The sequence below is a fragment of the Thalassophryne amazonica genome, chromosome 13, assembly GCF_902500255.1.
Source record: "Thalassophryne amazonica chromosome 13, fThaAma1.1, whole genome shotgun sequence".
NCBI classification, from domain to species: Eukaryota; Metazoa; Chordata; class Actinopteri; order Batrachoidiformes; family Batrachoididae; genus Thalassophryne; species Thalassophryne amazonica.
This window is the reverse complement of record NC_047115.1, coordinates 30,029,030-30,051,873: the sequence shown is the minus strand read 5'-3', so window position 1 is coordinate 30,051,873 and position 22,844 is coordinate 30,029,030. Positions and strand designations below refer to the sequence as shown.

The following is a 22,844-nucleotide window of genomic DNA, read 5'->3' as shown; positions in this document are numbered from 1 at the left end:
ACAGACATCTTCTAACTGTCACAGCACTTACAGGTAACACCAGACTGTCTTTGATCATCCTGGAGCTGATCAATGGGTGAGCCTTTGCCATTCTGGTTATTCTTCTATCCATTTTTATGGTTGTTTTTCCTTTTCTTCCATGTGTCTCTGGGTTTTTTTTTTGTCCATTTTAAAGCATTGGAGATCATTGTAGATCAGGGGTGGCCAAGTTCGGTCCTTGAGAGCCACATTCCTGACACTCTTAGTTGTCTCCCTGCTCCAACACACCTGAATCCAATGAAAGACTCATTAACGAGTCTTTCATTGGATTCAGGTGTGTTGGAGCAGGGAGACAACTAAGAGTGTCAGGAATGTGGCTCTCAAGGACCGAACTTGGCCACCCCTGTTGTAGATGAACAGCCTATAATTTTTTGCACCTGCGTATAAGTTTTCCCCTCTCCAATCAACTTTTTATTCAAACTACGCTGTTCTTCTGAACAATGTCTTGAACGTCCCATTTTCCTCAGGCTTTCAAAGAGAAAAGCATGTTCAACAGGTGCTGGCTTCATCCTTACATAGGGGACACCTGATTCACACCTGTTTGTTCCACAAAATTGACGAACTCACTGACTGAATGCCACACCCCCTTTTCTACTTTTTTTTTTTACTAATAGCCCAATTTCATAGCCTTAAGAGTGTGCATATCATGAATGCTTGGTCTTGTTGGATTTGTGAGAATCTACTGAATCCACTGGTACCTTGTTTCCCATGTAACAATAAGAAATATACTTAAAACCTGGATCACATAGCACTACTATTATTCTGAACACTACTGTATGTGGTGAGGGAGTGTCTCATTTGCAAGATCCAGCACATGGATGTCGAGGACCCGAGTGACCGCATAAGATCAAGGGTTATACTTGCTCCATCTCGCTCAAAACCAAAAGCCTTAAACTGCCTTTAATTGATTAAATGAAGGATAATGACGATTAAGAAGGGATGTTCAAAGCTGGTTCAAGTGGGTTTAAGCCATCATAAATAGGTTTTAAACCATTCAGACGTAATGTGTTTAAATGAAAATAATCTGGTTTTGACTGGTCCTCAAAAACCTACCGATCAGCTTTGGTTTTTGAGAAGCTATTCTGATGGTCACCATTTGACGATGTCTTTAGGTTTTGAGAAATTATGATGCACATTTGTATTTTTTTTTTTTCCTTTACCAGATCATTTCATAGGTTAAACAATTACTTGCAAACTAACCATTAAATTGAAACCTGACTGGATTTTAACATTAAGAAATCTCTTTTTCAGAAACTTGAAGAGGTGGACCGGAGGAGCCAGCACCAGCTGGAGACCCTGGAGAGGGAGCAGAGGCACCTGCAGAGGCAGCTAGCTCAGCTGCAAACACTCGGAGAAAGGGAACGGGTCCGTATGGACAGCCTTGGGTCCCGGATGGACTCTGACCGTTCAGAGTCCGACAGAGGTTAGTGTCCAAATTGATGGTCAACCCACAACTAACCAATGGTTTAAAGCTGTTTCTCACCCTGGATTAAAATTCAGAGCACTGAAGTATTTATTTGTATTCGCTGATGCCCCCTTTCTGTTTTTGAACAGAGGAGATTGAAATCGATGTGGAAAGCACCGAGTTCTCCCATGGAGAAATGGACAGCATAAGCACCAGTGGTGCAAGTGACCTGGACGACCACAGCAGCCGACAGAGTTCGGCCAGTGACGAGGGCTACTCGACTTGCAGCTTGAAACCGGCCTTCTCCGCTTGAAGCTGTGGCCGACACTCAACTTCAGCTTCTTTTCCAGCGTCCACCTCTCAAAAGTACCAGCCTACGTCTCCACGTGCCCCTCACAATTTAGGTTAAGTCTTCAAAAGAACAACCAGCCTGCATCACCTTTACCAGTCAAACTTCTACCCTTCACCCAAGAACCAGCCTTAAGTTCAGCTCAGTCTAAAAGTCAAAACCATCCGGGCATCTACATTAATCTGAAGCGCTTTACATTAGGCATCTTCTCCAGCAATAAAAGTTCCTCAACATTAAATCAGCTAGATGTTGCATTCCACCCCGTTACCAAGTTGAATACACTTCACATAGTGTTCAATATTCAGATCTTGTAGGGGACTCCTGAAGGATAAGTTCACCTTTTTCTTTTCTTACAATTTGAATCATATTAAAATGTTAGCAGATCAAGTTTAAGTGCTCTAATCACCTTTGATAACTGCTTTATGGGGAAAACCCTTGTCTTTTAAAAAAGTTGCTAAAACACAGTGTCAATAGGGCAACTACTGTAGATCTCTAATTCAAGACATTTTTTTAAAACTATAAAGGTCCATGTGAGCTAATCATGAACACTTTTTTTTTTTCTTTTCAGCACGTTGCTGGTGATACTATTTATATGCATTTTAGCAACTCGTCAAATTTTGATCAAAAAGGCACGTACATTTGGCCTGTGGATGGGAAGAATTAAGTTAAATTTGATTAGCATAAATCAATGATTTGGCACTATGCTAATATTGAACAAGAGCTATTTTTAGGGAAATTTGTTTATTATATTTTGTTTGTGAATTTAACTGTTTAAATACGTGATACATTTTCTCTACATGCCTGGTACTTTGAACTGTGAGTGTGACATCACAGTCAGCAGTTCTGTTCACACTCCTTGAAATAAGTAAGTCCCTTTGGCTGTTCCTTTGTTTCCACTCGGGGTCACCACAGCTGGTATGAGGTGGATCTGCCTGTTGATTTGGCACGTTTTACACCGGATGCCCTTTGACACAAATCCATATTACATGGAGAATGGGCAGGGGTGAGTAATTACAAATATTTGTTGTGAATGAAGCAATTGTCAAAGGTGCTTCAAATTTTTTTTTAAGTGAACTTATCTAATATCTAACACTGAAAGGGAAACCGTACCTTCCAAGTTGGTCCTCCAAAACCAGTAAAAAAAAAAAAAAAAAGGAATTTAGATGCGGTAAACGTAAAAATATCAGCTACAAGCTCATTGTGGAGGAATCTCGTTCCATTTGCCTTGTGAAGACGTTGCCCTTTTTCCTTGGATAACCACTGAAACTGAATATCCGAATAGCACTTCTTGTCAGAGTACAAGCTAGGGGCAAGGGCTACGAAGTCTGCATTCCAAAATGTGTTACACAACCACAAGCTCTGCTTTAGGACCCACAGCCATCCTCAATCCTCGTGGCTGAAATCCAGTCGTATCCAAACAGGTGGCATAAATCCACCATTGTTATAATTTATTTTGCTTATAGTTATAGTATTTATTTTTGGTATATATAAGTGTACTGTAGATCTTGGTCATGCTTGAATTAAACAAAAAAAAACTGTTTCCAAATTTACTAATTCCCAATGAAACCGAATGCAGTGCTATAGGTGTAAGGATTATTGAAAGTTGTTTTGTAGGGGGGAACAAAAAGTAATTCCATTTAATTTTACTTAGGCAGTAATAAGCTATCCTGCACTTGTCCGAGCACAAGGCTTAAGCAATAACACAACTAGTTTCATATTTAGTGTTGGCTGTTTACCCAATATTCTGTGCGTCTGACCCCAAACTGCATTTTGCTAGTTTTCCACTTGCTGCAGTCATGGTGTTAATTAATAATCAACAACTAAAATGATTGTAATTGTTTTTTTCTTTAAGCTATGGTGCATGTGTATTGAATGTAGCCTTTCTAATCATGTAATGTGCTTATTGACAAGTCTCAAAAATGTCTAGCATGAACGACACTACAGAGAATATACTTACTGTTGATACTGTATCTTTTTGTACCATAATAGAAAAAAGTACAAGTTTCTATCATTTGGATGAAGACTTCCCACTGATGTCTGACAGAATTGCACTGCTCCGCTTTTCTAATCCATGAAACCAAATAAGACATTTCAATGAATTTATCTTTGTTTTGCTGGTACAAGTCCTAAGTAGCTCACCACCAAATTGTGTCTTAACATGGGTAAATAGACTCGTGCACAAATTCCTTGTTACAGATCTTATCTTCTTTTTCCAATGTTGGGGGAAACTAAAATGCACTATGAAATGAGACTTTCGTTATGTTAAAGCACACCCCAGAATGTTCTCTCTTGCGGTTAATCAGCCATTTTTTTTTTTTTTTTTTGAACATGCTGCTGGTCCCCTGCTCATAGTTTACCGATCTTGATAATGTCCCTAGAACCTTAATAAACCTTTACCTCCCTATCACTGAAGTGTGTCATATTTTCAAGTATGCTTTATGTAAGCAGGCAACATCAAGCATTCAAGTTAAAATCCATCAGGATGTGAAACCTTCAACTCTTAATTGTCCAGAACTGACAAAACAAACATCTGAAATGAAAAACAATTACCTTTAATGGTGAAATGGAATATGAAAAGGTGCGTCATCATAACTACTTCAAAAATGTATTAATTGTACAGGTTAGGACTGCCACCTGCAGGAACTCAGAGGACCACAATGAAAACAGGATAGGAAGCAGTCAAAACAAGGTGAAAAGCATCTTAAAAAAATTAAACCAACACAATCTTTATTTTACTTTTTTATGTACAGGAACTAAAAATGTCAAGTGTGCATAACTCTTCACCATTATAATGGTTGGGAATCCCACAGAGGCAGCAAAAAAAACCGTCAAGTCCATGCCCTGCACAGGAAGTGTACCTGTTTGGTTATACACAGCAGGTATTTGGCCTCTGCAAACCTTGACATCAAACGGGAAACTTTTATAAACACCAATGTTACACAACAGGTGTCCCAAGTTCCAGTACTGGGAAGATCTATGCAAAATTTATCTTTTCCAAGGACATAATATTCAAGGAATCTACAACATTTCAAACAATGGAGGTTACTTTCTTCAATGCTTACATTACTTAAACTTTAATCATATATAAACACGATGGAAAACACTGATACAGCTTGTAGTCAGTGTTGTTATATACAAAATGTATAAGGTTACTGCGGCATTAGATGTCTGACATTATACTTTGCTGTATCGTTATACTGGGTCATAGGCTTGTCTGCAATACCACACGTTCCCACTCCAACCTTCCCATTCACACTCTCTGGAGATGCAAATATACTCCTCTTCACCTTAAAAAGAAAAACAACAAAAAATTACACTTAATTATTGGATTTTTTTTTTTTTTTTTAACCAATTACATTCACAATCTTCCAGTGTCATCTCATAAATAGGCCTAGTTCATCGTCTCAGTTACCTCAATGCAACCTCTATTCTCTCTACATACAAGAGTGTGTGAAGGTGAACGATTGCCACTAATGATCATGTTGCCTTTGAATTCAGACAGTCCACTCAGACGCTTGGTAGTGTGGGAGGAGGAGCCCGAGCTAATCAAATATCTGTATCAGGTCCAATAATGATATTATTCAACTATTAACCCTGAGAACACAGAGCAAGCTCACATTCTGTGACCGCAAAGCACAAGAAGGCACGTAAGATTTAACAAGTTCAGCAAAAGCTCATATATAAAAATATGTATCAGTATTGAAAGTTGTGTATTGGAACAGAAATGAAAAAATGTGGAATAGCCCATCTCTAGTGGTGGGGCCAATCTGCATTTTCCAAGTGATGGATAGTGATTTCATAAAGCCTGGTGTACCTTTGAAGTTGTTTGACTTTACAAGTTACTCCATCAGTATCAAAAGCTGCTTTGCTTCATTTTTTTTAAACCATAAAAAGGTCAGCAGATACTTGATATTAAATGTGTAGATAAAAAAAAAAAATTATCAGACTATTATTTATCAGACTATAAGTTTGCTTGACAATATTCAAATAAAGGATTTGGAATCATACTACAAATAGGATGAAAAAAATATCACCTAGAATATTTCTTAAATTACAATTTTCAATCACATATACAAAAATTACTACAAAATAACATGACTAGTATGCTTTTGGAGAGTCAAAGAGACCTGGACAGTAAAAACAGAGGCCACAAGAGAAGTCAGTGGGAAGAACTCTGGATAAAATATGGACTCATTTCCAGCAATAGTTTTGCTGGATACTTATGTACTACACAGTTAGGTTGTTGTATCAGTTGTCAATACTAATGTGAGTTACAGTCACAATGTTTTTACTTAACTTGCCAAAATGAGTCACTGAAGATCCTTACATTTTACCAGAGCTTTATTAAAAGTGTTCCCCCACCCTCCACCCCTTTCCAAGTAAGAAATTCCAAGTCCTCTCAAGTGGTGGAGGTTATGTTGCATGTATACTGATTTCAACCAAGTACTTTTTCCACAGGAAATTAATTCCTGAGAGAAATAACAAATTGCAATTATTTCTAGCAGTTGTTCTCAAATGCAGTCCTCATGCACTGATCAGGCAAGTCCCAGCTGTTGATTGGCCTGGTAACACCTAAAGCCTGGTTCACACGACAGGATTTTAAAATTATCTGTAGGTTTCCAAAACCTGAGAGACCACACGTGAAGATAAAAAAATCATGGATCTGACAGGTTTGGTCGTACAGTTTGTGGTGTTCAGCCACACGGTAAGGACAACACCACCACACACGAACAGATTTCACACACGAACATTTACAGTTCAGACAGGAAATCTCGCAAAATCTCTCAAGATTAAACGTGACTTCAGAGTAAACAAACGGAGGTACTTTGTGGACTATTTACAACAGAGGGAAAAAAACGATACAAAAAGAAAAGGTGTTCTTTAAAGGAGTGGAGACAGCGCGACCACCGGACTTTCTGGTAAGTCAGAACAGCTGTTTTGATTTTATTTTCCGCTCCGTACGTCCGTCACCTCACTTTCTGATTGGCTGCACATCACATTCAGCAGGCTGCGTGCTCGTTTGTGGTCGGAGGACACAACACACGCTGCAATATCGGGCCAAAAAAATCCAACATGTTGAATATCCCCGATTTGCGATCGGAGCGTTCCTGACGCCCTTCCGAGCAGATCAGACCGCGCTTAACACACCACATACGGGAGGAATATCTGATAAGATTATCTTTAGCATCATCACGATTGTCGGGGCATCCTTAAGATTGTCAGAAGGGGAAGATCGGGTCCGATATCGGCCTAATTATCCTGCCGTGTGAACCTGGCCTAAGCCTGTTAATAATGTGCAGGTAAAGTAGGCAGGTCAACATGCTACTGCAAGCCTGCCCCATTCATAGCCATCTTAAGTGTAAGAGATTTCTCAAGACATTTAACTTTTATCTTCCTTTTTTCTTAAACTGTGAATATATGTAAAAGTGGGCACTTTGATTTTTTAAAAATTTTTAAATGTCAAATGCCAGTTTGTAGCTTCAAGTCAGAGCTGCTGCTTGCACTAATTCAAACTCAGTACCACAGTGGGTTCATGTTACAGAAAAAGATCTGCAGAAAAATAGTTACCTGTCCTTTCTTGTTTTTTGAGTAAGCTTTGTTGTTGAACTGTTGCCACTTGGACTTCTGTTCCTCTCTTTCCTGCTCCAATTCCTTTATCCTTTGGACCTTCTTCTGGGCTTTTCTCTTCTTATATTCCCTCTGCTCTGCAATTTGCTCTTTCCTGGAAAGACAAGAGAAAACACTGAAATAATTTGTGTACATTCACAGCAATGGGATGAACAGATTTATGAAAGCACAGAGTAGGTGAGTGAGATGGTTTCCTGTTCATACTTTGATTTAGGCTTGATTTTCCCGCTGTCATCTCGTTTCCCCTCCTCTACCGGCTTGAGGTTCTGCAGAGGGATCACTTCGGCGTTGCCCCAGCCAGTGAAGGTAATGGCTGCTGTGCCGTTCTCTCTGTCTATCTCCTCAATCTCAGCTTCATACAACCTGCCAAAAAGTCACGTCTGTAAGCAGGTGAGTATGAGACAAAGACTCAAGCTCTACTTAAAAAGCAAAACACAAAAACATCCTATACTATCGATCAACATTATCATTTACTTTTTACTTTCCTGTGCGCAATGTCTGGTCGACAAAACATTGATGGGATGAGATGCTCATTTTATATGATTGTACATTCTTATACAATTGATCATGACGATGTCACGGCTTTGAGTTTCTCCTTAAATCTTTGATCTTTAGGCTTTGGAGATGAAATGTAACTCATGGTCATGCTCATTTCAAACAAATAATTGTTATCAAATGACAACTGACAAAAACATTTTCCTTCCATATATGTACATTTTCTGAAACACTAAAGTGTGGATTCACAAGTACTAATTTGTCTTAAAATAAACAGTGGATAAAAAGTGAGTGATTAAAATATATTATGCAAACAAGTATATTGATGGCTGACAAGCATGATTTACTAGAATATAGCATTAAAAATGTACTCCAAATCATCAACAGAGATTTGGAATAAATCTACACTCCTATTACAAACTGGCAGTTTCAGGAAAAGAGGCTGGTAACACTCACTGTCCGTCCTGACTCCACAGAGCCATACACCTGTTCCCCACTTTCCAGCTGTGCTTCGGATGGACTGTGTCAGAGCCATTAGCAGTGGAAGCAGCATCAGCCGGCTGTGACGTCAGGAGGTCTTTTGTCAAATCGATGACTTCCTGTTGAAGAAACAATCACCACAAAGAAGTGTATGTTCACAGTATGTCCCAGGAAATATGTCAAATATATAGGGAGTTCTTTGATTTATGTCAGGTAAAAAGTTATACATGCACAGAAGCAGCAAAAAAAAAAAAAAAAACTTGGATGCATGTACAACAAGGACAGCACATGAAATTCTTACAAAAAAAAAGTTGTTTCCAAAGTGGTCCTCACGTAGATAAAAATATGGCAGGGTGGCAACAAGATACATTGGAAATATTCAAAATACAAGACATAATAATAATGATAAAAAATAATAAAAGCACCAAGACTGAAAGCCTTAAGCCACAATGTGTGTATAATAATAATAATATAAAAAAAAAACTAAACTAAACCAAACCATTAGTACTGACTAGGTAATCACAAAGTTAAATAAAGTGACTGAACTTTAAGCAGTAAACTAATCCCAAATGTAATTTGTTCCAAATACCAATATCTATTTTTCAGGGCTGTGAAATGAAAATTGTAAAATCCAAGGAAAATTTGCAGGAGGTCTGGGGGGCGCAGCTCCCCAGGACCTGGGGTCTAGGGCCTTGTGGGGCCCCAGAAACTAAATTAAATTTTCATCTACTGATACATTTTCAACATCTCCTGGAAGAACAAATCTCAAAATTAGTGCATATTTAAATGATCCTAGATTCAACCATCATGATCATGCTGAAATAACAGAATACGACGTGGAAGTAGGACCTGGAACGATTTTCCTTTTAATTGTAAACCAAATTATGCATTAACTCAGAACAATTAAACTACATGAAATTCATGAAGACTGAAAAGACTGTTAAACCATGTCAAAAACCACAGCTAAAGACTGTAGAATATTTTAAAAATCAGGGTAAAATATCAATAACATACCTTATAGTAAAAAAGCCACACATTCTTGTGTAAATTCCTGTAAATCCACTCAAAGCCACAATGTCTTTTTTCCCATGAAAAAAGTGTACATTAATAGGAATGAAAGAAAGTCTACATTAATGAAAGAAAAAAAGGCACATAATCTTTTCTGAAAACCTGTTTGAAGAGCACAATGTTTATTTTCCAGAGAAAAAAAAATTCTTACCAGTTCGCTTTTCCCGTTTATCTTTCAGGTGTGTTCATGAAGCCAGCAACAATTCCACAGATCCTTGTCCTTATCACACTTTTTCAAACTGTCTTTCTCACCATCTTCGCTCTGTCTAATGTCGCTCTGTGACACAGACATGCTGAAAAATTCTTCTTTTAAAAACTTGAAAGTTCTAAAAGTGTGCGATGTCCACATGCTACATTTACCTAAGCTTCACACAGGAGCCACACAGTGTCACCGCAGCAACCAACCAGTCCCGCTTTACGACAACTATCGTAACAGCCAGGCTTTGAGTGGCATTTTTCCTCCGCGAATCTGAGGAAACTGATATGTATTTGTAATACACAGATCAGTGTCCGCGGACTTATAAAACGTGCATGTCGTCGTAAAAAAAAAAAAAAAAAACCCTTTGCAATAAGCATTTTAAAAACTCAGTAGCGATCACGATTAAAGAGTACAACACTAACATACACCCCCGCCACCCTGCCCATGATGAAATCTCACAGCCCTGCTATTTAGACAAATGAAGTATAACAGAAGCCAGCTACCCTGGGAATGAGTTGTGATTTTAGTGCTTGTAGTGTTATACCCAAACTGATATGTAGCAAGGTTTGTACTGAAATTTAGATAATCTGAACAGTACAGTTTACAATACTGTACATGTGATTGAGTTTCAACTGTTAAACTCTACATTCCACTGAAAGGAAACGAACAGATTTAAATTCACAGAGACCAATGACTTCTTCAGCACATATCTGATAATTTTGTTCTGCATTGTTTACATGCAACCTTTCAACTTTTTCATTAGCCCACTGTACTGTAAAAGCTGACCTGACAAACTTTTTAATTTTCATATTGAAGGGTTTTTTTGGTATGTTTCCACAGACTTGAGCTTTGTCCAGCATATACAGTGTCGAATGAGCTTTGCTTAATGTAGATGTGACGGAGATTGAAGTCTTACAATAAGAACTGATGAACTTTCAATCCATCAGTGATCGATCTCACTCACATACCTGTAAGTCTTTTTGGAGTTTACGCAGGTCTTCATTATCCGGATCCGTAGATAAAGCTACATCCACTTGTTGTAGCTGAGCTTTGTAGCTGCTTAACTGCTTCACCAACTCTTCGGACATCTGTGTGTTCACCAGACCAAAAAAGAAGAATGGAAAGAAAAAAAAAACCCCACACACTGAACTCATAATCCTTTCTAGCTGTGCTAGCATAACGATGCTAACATAGAAGCAAACGTCTTAATTTTTCGCGAGGCTGCCTTAACAATAGCCTAGCCCCGCCAAGTATGTTACTTAAGTATGTTTAGTCTAGTAAAATTCCAAGGTTTTCAAAAATGCGAAAAAATATAACACGTAAGAAGACATTGTATAACACTCGCGTTAGCTTGAATCGTGTAGCTAACATCGCCGGCCTGCTAACGCTAGCGACCAAACACAAAAACAAAAGAAAGTCATAAGTTAACATTTTAGCACTTGGGCCAACTGTGTGAACTTACCTCGATTTAAAACCAATGACCAGTAACTACCATAAACATTCAAATCTTAACACTGTAATTTGTCAAAGTAATGATCGTCTAAAAGAAACGACAGGCTCTCTTCCTCTGTACGCAACCGGAAATGTTTTATCGCGATAACATAGCAATTCAGATGGAATAGCGCCGCCTCTCGCACCCGGCCTGTGGTGCAACTGTTTTCTTCATTTTTGAAAACGAACATAGACTGTGTTCAAGGAGACTTCGACTGTTAGTCGACCTCACATCCAGGAGGAGCAATGTGGGTTCTGTCCTGGTCGAAGAACGGTGGACCAGCTCTTTACCCTCGCAAGGATATTAGAAGGGTCTTGGGAGTATGACCAACCAGACTACAAGTGTTTTGCGGACTTGGAAAAGGCATACAACCGGGTCCCTCGAGGTGTCTGGTGGTGGTGGGGGGGGGGGGGGTGCTGTGGGAATGTGGGGTACCGGAACCGCTGTGACGTACGACCCGGTCTCTATATTTGACCAAAGTATTAGGAGTTGTGTCCACATTCTCAACATTACATTGGACCTGTTTCTGATGGGTGCTGGACTCCACCAGGGCTGCCCCCTTGTCACCAGTCCTGTTTGTAATGTTTATGGACGGGATTTCAAGGCGCAGTCATGGACCGGAGGGTGTCCAGTCCAGTTTGGAAACCTCAGAGTTGCATTTCTGCTTTTTTCAGATGATCTGGTTCTGTTGGCTTCATCAGGCAGTGACCTCTGATGTGCACTGAAAAGCTTGGAGGTCGAGTGTGAAGCGACTGGGATGAAAATCAGCACCTCCAAATCTGAGACCATGGTCCTCTGTCGGAAAACAGTGGGTTGTCTTCTCTGGGTGAGGGGAGACTTATGGCCCCAAGTGGAGGACTTTAAGTAACTTGAGGTTTTGTTCACGAGTGGGGGTAAGTTGGAGAGTGAGATCGATAGACGGATTGGGGTGACGTCTCATGTTTTACGGACACCATATCGGACAGCTGTGGCGAAGAAAGCTGAGCCAGTAGGCGAGGCTCTCAATTTACCAGTCGATTTACCCCCCTATCTTCACCTATGGTCATGAACTTTGGGTCATGACCGAAAGAATAAGATCACGGATGCAAGTGGCAGAAATGAAATTCCTCCATCGGGTATCTGGGTTTACACTCATGGACAGGGTGAGTAGCTTGACTATCCAGGAGGGACTGGGAGTAGATCCACTACTTCTTCACATCGAAAGGAGCCAGCTGAGGCGGTTTGGGCATCTGGAGAGGAAGCTCCCTCATCTCACGAGGGCGCTCTTCTTGGTACGCCCAACTGGAGGAGACTGCGGGGAAGACCCAGGGCATGCTGGACAGATTATACAGTATTCCCCAAATGGCTGGTGAATGGCTCAGGATCCCCAAGGAAGAATTAAAGGACTTGGCTGAGGATAGGGAAGTGTATGCTGAGCTGCTTGGTCTGCTGCCACCGCAACCCGGACCCAGATAAGCAGTAGAAAATGAAAGAATGAATGAAATGAACATAGACTGTAACCTCCTAATATATAAATAAGTCAACAAAATGCTATAAGTTTTTTCCTGGCTCTATTATATATATAGGTATTCATATGTAAGCCTGATATAATTTTATTATATTATCTAAAAAAATTATAAAAAGGTCTATTAATTTTTAATGTTGTAATAAAGCATAAATTATCTACCAAAAAATTGATTATTTTTTAAATGCAATCAGAATAGGGCTCAAACTGTTGTGAAAGTGTCGTGACACGGACCCACAACAGGGGGCGTTAATAAACGGACAATGGATAAGCCAAAAAGTAACAATTTAATGTTGTGAATCACACAACGATGTACAGACAATAACAATACAGTGACTGTCAATCATACACCAGGTGACGTGTGGGCAGGCTCGACGATAGAAGACGCCTGGCGAGAGAAAAGCCGGATCCACACAGCTTCCACCGCCAACGGAGCTGAAGAACACCGGAGCCGCCAAGCCCTGCGCCCCAGGTGGCTGCTGTCTTCAGCAGTCAGACCCGGTACTGCTGGCAGAGAACAGAGACAGTCCAGATGAGTGTGAGGTCGCACACTCAGTAATCCCACAGTCTGTATTCAGTAAAGGAGGGAGAACCTCCACCTCCAATCACACACACATGCAGCTCCTGAGATAACCACTTATCTGGGTGGGGTGTGAAGCGAAGCCGTCGCGGTCCACACCAAACGCCAACTCCACAGACAGGGTAGCCGTCCCAGGAAAACGGCTGCAAAAAGAGATCAGACTAATACTCGAATTTTAAGTCAGCAGAGAAAATTACCTGATTGGTAGTTGATTTCTCGGCGGGGAGGTGGAGTTGCAGTCCGGCCTTTATGGTGGTGGTGATGAGTAGTGGATGAGTGACAGCTGGTACGGATGATGAGTGACAGCTGTCACTCCTGGTTGCTCCGACGCCCTCTCGTGCTTGAAGCCCACACTTCAAGCAGGGCGCCATCTTGTGGTGGTGGGCCAGCAGTACCTCCTCTTCAGCGGCCCACACAACACAAACAATTATTTTCAAAATAAATTAATATGGGCTGTATGGGATATGACAAAAGCAAAACAAACTTGCCTTATTATTATTACTACTAATGTGGTGCATCAAATTTAATCAAATTTGAATCAGTTTTTCCTCATGATATGACCTTATATTCTTGAGTCTTACAGGATGAGAGCATTTATTGTTTTTGAGTTATTGTGTGAACAAGCTGTAAGAAACAGATTCATTTACTGACCTAGCTATTGGCATGGACTTACTGCATTTTACACAATAAATGCCCAGGCATTTACATATTTACAAAACCAAGGAATAGGCTGAAATATTGCACACATATATACATTACCATTACCACACGTTAAAGTCACGGATGTACATTGTTGTAATTGTTCACTGCTGCTCACATGGCAACTGAGGTCTTCAATAAATGATTCATTCCAGCAGATTAAAACATTATATTTGAGGATATCTCATTTTGGTCATGAAAGAGAAAACCACAGAGGGCATTCTTTATCCACTGTAAGTCAATATAGGCCACTACAGATATTATTTCTATAAATCATATATATATGGTGTTGTAATTAAGCAGTACTCATCTCCAGTAGCAGATGAACTCCACCCCTTCTCTCTATCTGAAGTGGAGGCAGCATCACAGATTGTCAGCGTCAGATAAAGCTCATATAACTGTCCACTGCAGCCTGGACTGATCAAAAGATCGGACAGAGCCGGATCTGCTGGCAACTCCAAGGATATTAACTCTGTGGTAAGTTTTCTAAAGGAGCATTTTTATTCAAACAGGTTGGTGTTTAAGTAATTATTTTCACACATCTGTGTTAAAAGAGGAGAAAAAAAAGACTTGTTATTGTGGGTATTTTTTTTTTATACATGTGCTGCCTGTTTTCCTGACTGAGACAGAAGAGGACAGGATTCTGAGCAGGACAGACGGATTCTGTGACTAGGGACCGCCGTTGTTCCGGCAGAATCATCCCTGATGGATTGTCTGAACCTCACCAGCAGAAATGACACTTCACACCCGTACACCATGCAGAGCTCCGTGCTCCTAACAATTATGGTGGCTCTCCTCATCCTGCTCATCATGTTCGGGAACATTCTGGTGGTAATGGCCGTGGCCACCAGCCGAGCCCTGAGGGCGCCTCAGAACCTGTTCTTAGTCTCCCTGGCATGCGCTGACATCCTGGTGGCCACTTTAGTGGTGCCTTTTTCTTTGGCGAATGAACTGATGGCTTCCTGGTACTTCGGTAAAGTGTGGTGTGAGATCTACCTGGCTTTGGATGTGCTCTTTTGCACCTCTTCTATCGTGCACCTGTGTGCCATAAGCTTGGACAGATACTGGTCTGTCAGTCAAGCTGTCGAATACACCCTGAGAAGAACACCGCGTAGGATTAAATGCACAATCTTTGGAGTCTGGGTCTTGGCTGTTGCCATTTCGTTCCCTGCGCTGATCACGATGGAGAAGGAAGGGGCTCAGAACGACAGTCCAAACTGCAAAATTAACAAGGACAAATCGTACATTATCTTCTCCTGCGTTGCCTCTTTCTTTGCCCCTTGCGCCATCATGATCACGGTGTATGTTAGAATCTATCAGATCGCCAAGAAACAAGCCAGAGCCCCACCAGGCAAACTGCAAAGAGAAAACGACAACTCAGAAGGTAAAAAGTGCGATTTGGACACCCTGGAGAGACCAAACCCAGTGGAAGGGGAAGACGGCGGAGAAGTCAACGAGGCAGACGTGGAGGAAGAATGCTCCTCTTCTGATGGGAATGAAACCATGCTGTGCTCCTTGAAGAAGAAGTCCGCCAGAGCCAGCAAAGCAACTCAAGAGAAAGAAGGAGGAACATCTCCAAAACCCCGGGCGACGCACGCAAGCAGGTGGAAAGGAAGGCAGCACAGAGAAAAGCGGTTTACGTTTGTTCTGGCTGTGGTCATGGGAGTGTTTGTTCTCTGTTGGTTCCCCTTTTTCTTCACCTACTCTCTCACCGCGGTGTGCGACGCCTGCTGTGTCCCACAGACGCTGTTCAAAATGTTCTTCTGGTTTGGTTACTGCAACAGTTCGCTGAATCCTGTCATATACACAGTTTTCAACAGCGACTTCAGGAGGTCTTTTAAAAAGATCCTTTGTAAACGGGAAAGAAGAGGTTTATAATGTGTTTCTTTCAGCACAGTGTTTTCAGCCTCCTCTCTGTGTGTATATGACATTAAATTCAAGATAACGCCTGAATATTTAAAATATATAAGCATTTGCTTCTATGTTACATCGGAAATTATGCACACAATTAGTGTCTGTTCGTGCTGGTGCTGTCTCACTGTGAAAATGCATATGATGGACTTTAGACCTTTTCAAACCCTCCCCTCCCTTCCACCCCCCCAACCAAAAATTTTCCAACCATATTCATGACATAAACGATGCTATTTGTTATTTTGAACTATGAACCAATTGCTTCAGAAAACTGGTCACTGTTTTGTAATACACAAAACTAAATGAGGCATTAGCTGGTTTGCTCTTTGATACTGTATGTTCAAAACACATACTTTAGAAAATGATTGTCTCTAAATGTTCAAAATGGTAGATGAAGCAAATGCTTCATAAATGATTCACTGTTTCTAAAATGTGCTCAAAACACTATGATGCTCATGTCTGTTGTACAATGGGTAATTCCCCAGTTCAGAAAGATTTATCTACTTTTTGTAAAATGCTTTAAAAACAAAAGTAAACCATTGCTTCATCTACTGGTTCTTGAAACATACGAAACACAAAATGAAACACTTGTTTCAGAAAATGATTCACTGTTCCCAAATGTCCAAAACACTACAATGGTGACATCAAGCAGACAGTGGCTTTCTCAGTTTAGAAATACTTTAAAAACAAAATGAAGCAGCTGTTTCAGGCAACAAATTTACATTTTGAAATACGATATGAAACAATTGTTTCAAAAAATTATTCACTGTATTCAAATGTGCAAAACTTTACAAAGGTGAGATTGAATGGACAGTGGGTGGGTGGGGGGGGGGGGTAATCAGAAAATTATTCCACTTCAACATGCTTTAAAAACAAAATTAACACATTGCTTCAGGTAATGACTCTACATTTTGAAATATGGAATGAAACAAATGTTTCACAAAATGATTCACAGTGATGAAATGCTTAAAACATTACAACAGTGACATTTGTGAATAAGGGGAGTATTGTGGTCAGAAAATTATGGTCAGTTTCAAAATGATTTAAAAACAAAATAAAGAAAGTGTGTCAGGTTAATGATTCTACATTATGATATACTGAATGAAACTGCTTCAGAAAATGATTCACTAAGTCCAAATGTTCAATACAATGCTCATATCTAGTGGGCGGGGTGTCAGAAAATTATTCTGAGTTTTTAAATTATTTCAAATAAAATTGTTTCAGGTATTGATTCTACAATTTCATTCATTGATAAATTAATTTTCTAAACTCACTTATTCTAGTTAAGAGTCATGGACAGTTGAAGCTTATCCCAGTGGTCATAGGATGAGAGGTGGGGTGCACCTGGATAAAAGATACAAATTCCACGCAGAAAGAACCAGGTTGAATTCCAGCCTGAGGCCTTTGCACTCTGAGTCAATAATAGCCACCTGCCACCTTGAATCTGTGTTGTGAAATACTAAATTTAAAAAATTGTTTCAGATAATGAGTCATTGTGCTCAAAGCATTACAACCCTTGAGATTGAGGAGGCTGTTTTGAAACACTTTAAAATCCAAATGAAACAATTACTTCTGGTAATGATTTGGCAAAGTACACTTGAAACACAAAATGAAACAATTGTTTCAGAAAATGATCCATTGTTTGGTGACATCTAGTGGACAATGGAGAATGCATTGATTCTAAAAATGATTCTCTGTTTTGAAAGAGGCAGGGGTGGTGGCCAAGTGGTTAGTGCAGTTAGTTTCAGTGCAGAAAGTTCCATGTTCCATGTGGAGTTGGATCAGGAAGGGCAGCCGGTGTAAAACTTGTGCCAGTTCAACATGCAGAGCCACCTCGGATTTGCTGTGGCGACTCTGAGTGCAAACAAGGGAGCAGCCGAAGGGACTTACTATTCTCTGCTTTGAAACACTCATAAATAAAAATGAAAACAATTGCTTCAATACATGATTCACTGGTTCAAAACAGTTGCTTCAGAAAATGATTCATTATCGAACAGCCGAAACAGTGAATAAACCAGTTGCTTCATAACAATGCAAAGTTTTGAAACTCTACACTGAAAAAAGTTAAACTTGGACAAAAAAAAAAAAAATTGTATATATATATATATATATATATATATATATATATAGTAATTTATTATACATAAATTAGTTTTTCTCAAGGTATAAACCTTAAATGAAAACACAGTTTGAGGAAAACTAAGAATTACTGTAATTTTTTACATGTAAATTAATTAATGTTTTGTCCAAGTTTCATTTTTTTCAATGTGTGATGTCAATATTTTAAAATTCTGTAATATTTGAATTTATTTGTTGTTGTTGTTTTTTTTTTTTTTAGAAAATTTATGTGGAAATTTCAAAATTGATCATTTTCTAACATACAAAGGAAAAAAAAACCCCATCAACACCACATTTTATACACAAATTGTTGGGTGAAATAATAATAATAATTAGAAAGTACTTTTTTTTTTACTGGAGGAAATGCTTAAGTTTAGCCTAAATGATGATTGTAACTGCTGCTGCAGATAATTTCCAATTTTCAATAAAAGTGATGATGTGCATCATTATGTGCCTTTGCAACACATTTTGAAATACAGAAAATCATGTTCCCAACAAAAATTTGGTAATGATCACTTAAAAACAGGGAGTGGAGGTGTTTGTAAGATTATTTGTGATTCAAAATTGGTTTTGGATGCGGTTATTCTTCAAAAGAAATGAAACTTTGAAAAATGATGCCCATTACTGTGATTCCCTGTGTAATTGTGAGAATAATTAATTTGGGAAACGGAAGAATATGAAAACCACATAAGTGTGAAATATAGCCATAAAAAATTTCTCCACTAAAAAAGAGAGTTCTCAATAAAAGAGAATTTTACCACAAACATATAATTTCCACACTACGTCTGAATAACAATAAAAGTGAGATCATTACATGAGAAAACAATTCTGTCACACAATAATGTTGAACACAGTTTATCATCAATTCTGGGTCTTCAAACCAGGATTTCATTAACTCCTCCCCTGGAGTCAAACAAAAGTCACTCGGGGGCAGAAATATGAGAAGCAGCCGCGAATCACACTGTGAGATGATCACCACAGCCCTTTCAGCACATTCTGTTCTGCTGAGGTGTGAACCTTCCCCGTCTCCTTTTCACAGCGCGTAAACCTTGATAAATGTCATTCTTCTTCTCAACAGGTAGAATTTCAAACATTACCCGTAGAACCTTGAGATTACCTCAGCTGCACCACTTGTAATCCAGTCAATAACAACGATTCCCATGACTTTCTGGGGCTGTGGTGTTTGGACATTCCTGTGGTACACATTTGGGTTGAATCATGTCTCTGAGTCTTAAAATACAACGTCTCCTACTTACCACAAATGGTAAAACTATTACTGATTGAGTTCCCATGGTGAACATGACGTGAACTATTAGAAGACCTTGGCCTTTGAGGCTTCACTGCCCTTTTGCAGTAGCACTTGAGATTTTATGCAATATCGGTCTATTTCCACAAGAGTTATTAATCATCTGAAGGCTTTATTAGATTACAGATGCTGAGAATTATAATCGGCATGTTTAAATGTAGATGAAATATCTCTGGCCTCAGCCAGAACAGCACTTACAGAAAGTGATCGCTGTAAATAAAAGATAAAATGGATTGTTATGGGAGTTAACAGATGGTACGGTTTGAATGAATAGTGATCAATCAACATTAAGCAACATTTGGCACATTTATTTTAATATTCAAAAGAAAATCCTTTAAATATTTATCCTTGGCCCTAATCCATGACACCGATTAAAATGCTTTGATTATCATCTGAATGCATTCTTGAATTAAAATGACAATGCATGCATGATGTGTACATTATAGCTTACAGCATGCACTCAGCATGCAATAAATATACTGAATGCCAAAAGTAGAAGGGCACTCATAAAGTGCATCCCTCAAGAAGAGTCTGGCTGCAGTATGTGCACTCTGTGCCGCGTGCATAATTAGGGCTGAAAGACAGAAAATGCCAATAAAGATAATTTAATTGAAGGCCGCAGCAGGAAGCTCTTGGATCTCTCTGCTATGGCCAACCAGTCTTCATTTACATGGTCTTTATTGACTTTTTCTGTTTTTCACCGATTCCATCAGCCGTGATCAACTCGCGCAGACTCATGAGACAAACAGTTGTGCGTCCGTGTTTCTGTGTGCGTTTGTGTTGCAGACAAAGCCTGACATGGGATGAATACAAAACTAATTAACTCCAATTTGATTGGGAATTTGTTTTCGTACCACAAAACTATAATTAGGTCCACATGAGAAAAACAAGTTTTTACACCAGTTGTATAAAAGCCCTTAATGTAAAAGTGATTTTAAAGTCGGTCAATGAGAGTAATGATCAGGAGTTTCACTAAAATGGACTTTGAGCTCATTTCAGAAACACACCAAACTATAGTCCACTTATGCATGGAAACGTTTGTTCTTAATGAAAGAAACAGCGTGAACTGTTAACTCTTTAAAAATGCCCGATGTTTATAATGAAAGTGTGATTATTCTGTCCACAAGGAGGCGGTGGCGGCACCTCAGCTGGTGAAACAGCAGTCTGTCAAACACATGAGATGAGCCACATTTACATATGAATCAGAAGCTGGAAAGGCTTTACAATGATGCCTCACATTCACCCATTAACACAATGAATGATCAAGTGCTGCCATGCAAGGTGCTCAACTGCACACAGGGAGTAACTGGGGGATTAAGGACCTTGCCCAAGGGCACTTAGTGATTTTCCAGTCTCAGAGGGGCTTGAACTGAGGAGACTCTGGTCTCAAGCCCAACACTTAACCACTAGACCATCACCTCCCTGTATGTTCAGGTCCTATCTCAAAGGGCTGCGACTGTTGAAAAGTAGGTGAAGACACAAAACTGCAACAAAACACCCGACGTTGTGCAAATGCACAAACGTCGCACAGACTGGTGACGAAAATAGGGTCATAAATCGCGAGTCTTCTGCATATGTAGCACGAGAGTGCCTCTCGAATGCTCTATGGCCCTCTTGTGAATGTTGAGCACCACTCGCGCAGGCTTTACAGATGCATGGATTTGCACTCGAATGCCTCGCGGCGCTCTCACAGATGTTGAGCCGGACGGCTGCAGAGTCACGTGGCTGGAGGCTGCCGGACTCGTGCTGTTCCTCTCTGATCATATAAAAGGCAAAGTGTGTCTCTCACAATGTTCTCTCACATTTCTCACACATTAGAACTCGCAGAGACGACATTCAGAGGCCTTCGCAACGTCCGCAACAGCTCTGTGAGTATTTGGCGAGGGCCTTTGTTGCAGCCAAATTTGAACTGTTCAAATTCATTACATGTGTAAACCTCGCCTATTTGCATGCTTTGCGCACTCAGGTGGACATGCACCAAACTGCATGCATGTTAAATGGACCATATGTGCTGTTTGGTGCTTTTGAAAGACACAATTGTCGGTGAGCACTATAATCAGGTCAGCGTATATGTTCATTTGCAGGTGTTGCAGAGTTTGCTCACATTTAATAAATCAGGCTATAAGTATGGCAGGTACCACGACTGGGAATCTAACCCAGGTTCATACTCGTATATTGGCAAACCAGGTATTTGCTCTGTAACTATAAAGTCCAGATAAAAAAAACAAAACAAAACTATGCCATCAGTGTATGCGCAGCACTTCCACTTTTGCAAAGAATAATTTATTTCTCCCTCTAAAGGATGTTTTAGAGAATCACAATTCATGCCTGTGACTTCGCCGCTCATAAAAGCAGTCTTTACAGGCTGCAGCTGGCAGGAGTTACTACAACTTTCACACAGTTCCCCTCTCACTCTTCTCCGTCCCGTTCTATTTTTTCTCCCTCTCTCTGTCTCTCTCAAACAACTCAATAAAATATGTTGTGAAACTGCAAGTGATGTATCTGTGTACAACAGAGAGCAGTTTGTCAAAGCAGGATTTCCACTTCCTCTAGAATTCATAAAGCTGTGAGATAATCAAATGATATTCTGATGGATGTAACCAGCAGGAAGAGCCAGTTTAATTTGCTTTGTGTCACTTGCTCACATTTATTTTGAAGGACTGCAACACATTCATTAGCAAACTTCCCGAAAACTATCTGCAAGATATCTGCTTTTTTGCCTTTGTCTCCTCCAGATTGGACTACTGCAATGCCCTCCTCCCTGGCCAAAGTCTGCAAAAGCTGCAGCACATTCAGAACTGTGCTGCCCGGGTCCTGACGAGGAGGCGCAAATATGATCACATCACTCCAGTCCTCAGATCCCTTCATTGGCTGCCCATTCAACAAAGAATTCAGTACAAATTCTGTCTCCTTACCCACCAGTGCATATATGGAACTGCCCCTGCCTACCTCAGTGAACTCCTCACGCCACACACCACCCCAAGAACCCTCCGCCCCACCACGTCCACCTACCACTTGCACCAGCCCAGATCCAAGCTCTCCACCATGGGAGACAGGGCCTTCCAGGCAGTCGCCCCACGGCTCTGGAATGCCCTTCCAGAGACCCTGAGGGCCCCACAGAGTGTGGGGGCATTTAAAAAAGGCCTCAAGACATTTTTATTTAAAAAGGCCTTTTAAAATTTTAAAATGTTTAAAATGTTATGATTTTATCTGTGTGGTTATGCTTTATGAATATTTTATTGTTTTTGACTCTGTATATTGTTTGTTTTTAGCCTTTGCTCTGTAGCACTTTGAGATTCTATGGAATGTAAAGGGCGTTACAAATAAAATGTATTATTATTATTTTTTTCTTTTCTTTTTTTTTCTTTGCAAGATATAAAGTATACTTTCCATAACATATAATCTTAAAATTAGTGCAGCGGATAAGAGAATATTTAGAGGGGAATGCTGCAAACGGTGATAAAAGGATCAAATTCGGCAGATATACTCCTCAGACAATCATCTTTTGAAAAAAACTGACTGGCCACTTGAATTTTCAATCGGTGGTCAGGTAGGGGGCAATTGAAGAATT

At 39.9% G+C, this 22,844-nt stretch overlaps 3 protein-coding genes across 5 annotated transcripts in view; 2 read left to right on the top strand and 1 right to left on the bottom strand.

Annotated features, from left to right (window-relative positions):
• The window catches only part of LOC117523377 (max-interacting protein 1-like), a 30,619-nt gene extending 26,422 nt beyond the window's left edge, over positions 1–4,197 (top strand). Inside the window, exons 5-6 of the mRNA XM_034184882.1 lie at positions 1,291–1,462; positions 1,594–4,197. Coding sequence (XP_034040773.1) covers positions 1,291–1,462; positions 1,594–1,757 — 336 coding nt within the window. The 3' untranslated portion in view covers positions 1,758–4,197. The remainder of the gene's footprint in view (positions 1–1,290; positions 1,463–1,593) is intronic.
• A 301-nt stretch (positions 4,198–4,498) lies between these two features.
• smndc1 (survival motor neuron domain containing 1) lies at positions 4,499–11,277 on the bottom strand. 2 transcript variants are annotated; one of them, XM_034184883.1, is made up of 6 exons: positions 11,126–11,277; positions 10,632–10,751; positions 8,373–8,515; positions 7,626–7,784; positions 7,362–7,515; positions 4,499–5,080 (listed from the first exon to the last, which is right to left on the bottom strand). In XM_034184883.1, exons 2-6 carry the CDS (start codon positions 10,749–10,751, stop codon positions 4,943–4,945), a joined length of 714 nt encoding a protein of 237 aa, XP_034040774.1. In that variant the 5' UTR covers positions 11,126–11,277; the 3' UTR covers positions 4,499–4,942. The 2 variants fall into 2 exon arrangements, with proteins under 2 accessions (XP_034040774.1, XP_034040775.1); XM_034184884.1 differs by having other exon boundaries at positions 11,201–11,219.
• On the top strand, positions 7,666–15,928 carry LOC117523376 (alpha-2A adrenergic receptor-like). 2 transcript variants are annotated; one of them, XM_034184881.1, is made up of 3 exons: positions 7,666–7,811; positions 14,255–14,450; positions 14,564–15,928. In XM_034184881.1, exon 3 carries the CDS (start codon positions 14,644–14,646, stop codon positions 15,814–15,816), a length of 1,173 nt encoding a protein of 390 aa, XP_034040772.1. In that variant the 5' UTR covers positions 7,666–7,811; positions 14,255–14,450; positions 14,564–14,643; the 3' UTR covers positions 15,817–15,928. The 2 variants fall into 2 exon arrangements, with proteins under 2 accessions (XP_034040772.1, XP_034040771.1); XM_034184880.1 differs by having other exon boundaries at positions 14,568–15,927.
• Positions 15,929–22,844: the final 6,916 nt, after the last annotated feature.

Bases quoted from the DNA above. Each gene is read 5' to 3' on its own strand.
- smndc1 (XM_034184883.1), bottom strand. From the start codon at position 10,751: ATGTCCGAAGAGTTGGTGAAGCAGTTAAGCAGCTACAAAGCTCAGCTA. The intron at 7,516-7,625 runs GTATGAACAGGA...TTGTCTTTCCAG, and splicing joins AAAATCAAGCCTAAATCAAA to GAAAGAGCAAATTGCAGAGC. The intron at 5,081-7,361 runs GTAACTATTTTT...TTTCTTTTTAAG, and splicing joins CAAAAAACAAGAAAGGACAG to GTGAAGAGGAGTATATTTGC.
- LOC117523376 (XM_034184881.1), top strand. From the start codon at position 14,644: ATGGATTGTCTGAACCTCACCAGCAGAAATGACACTTCACACCCGTAC.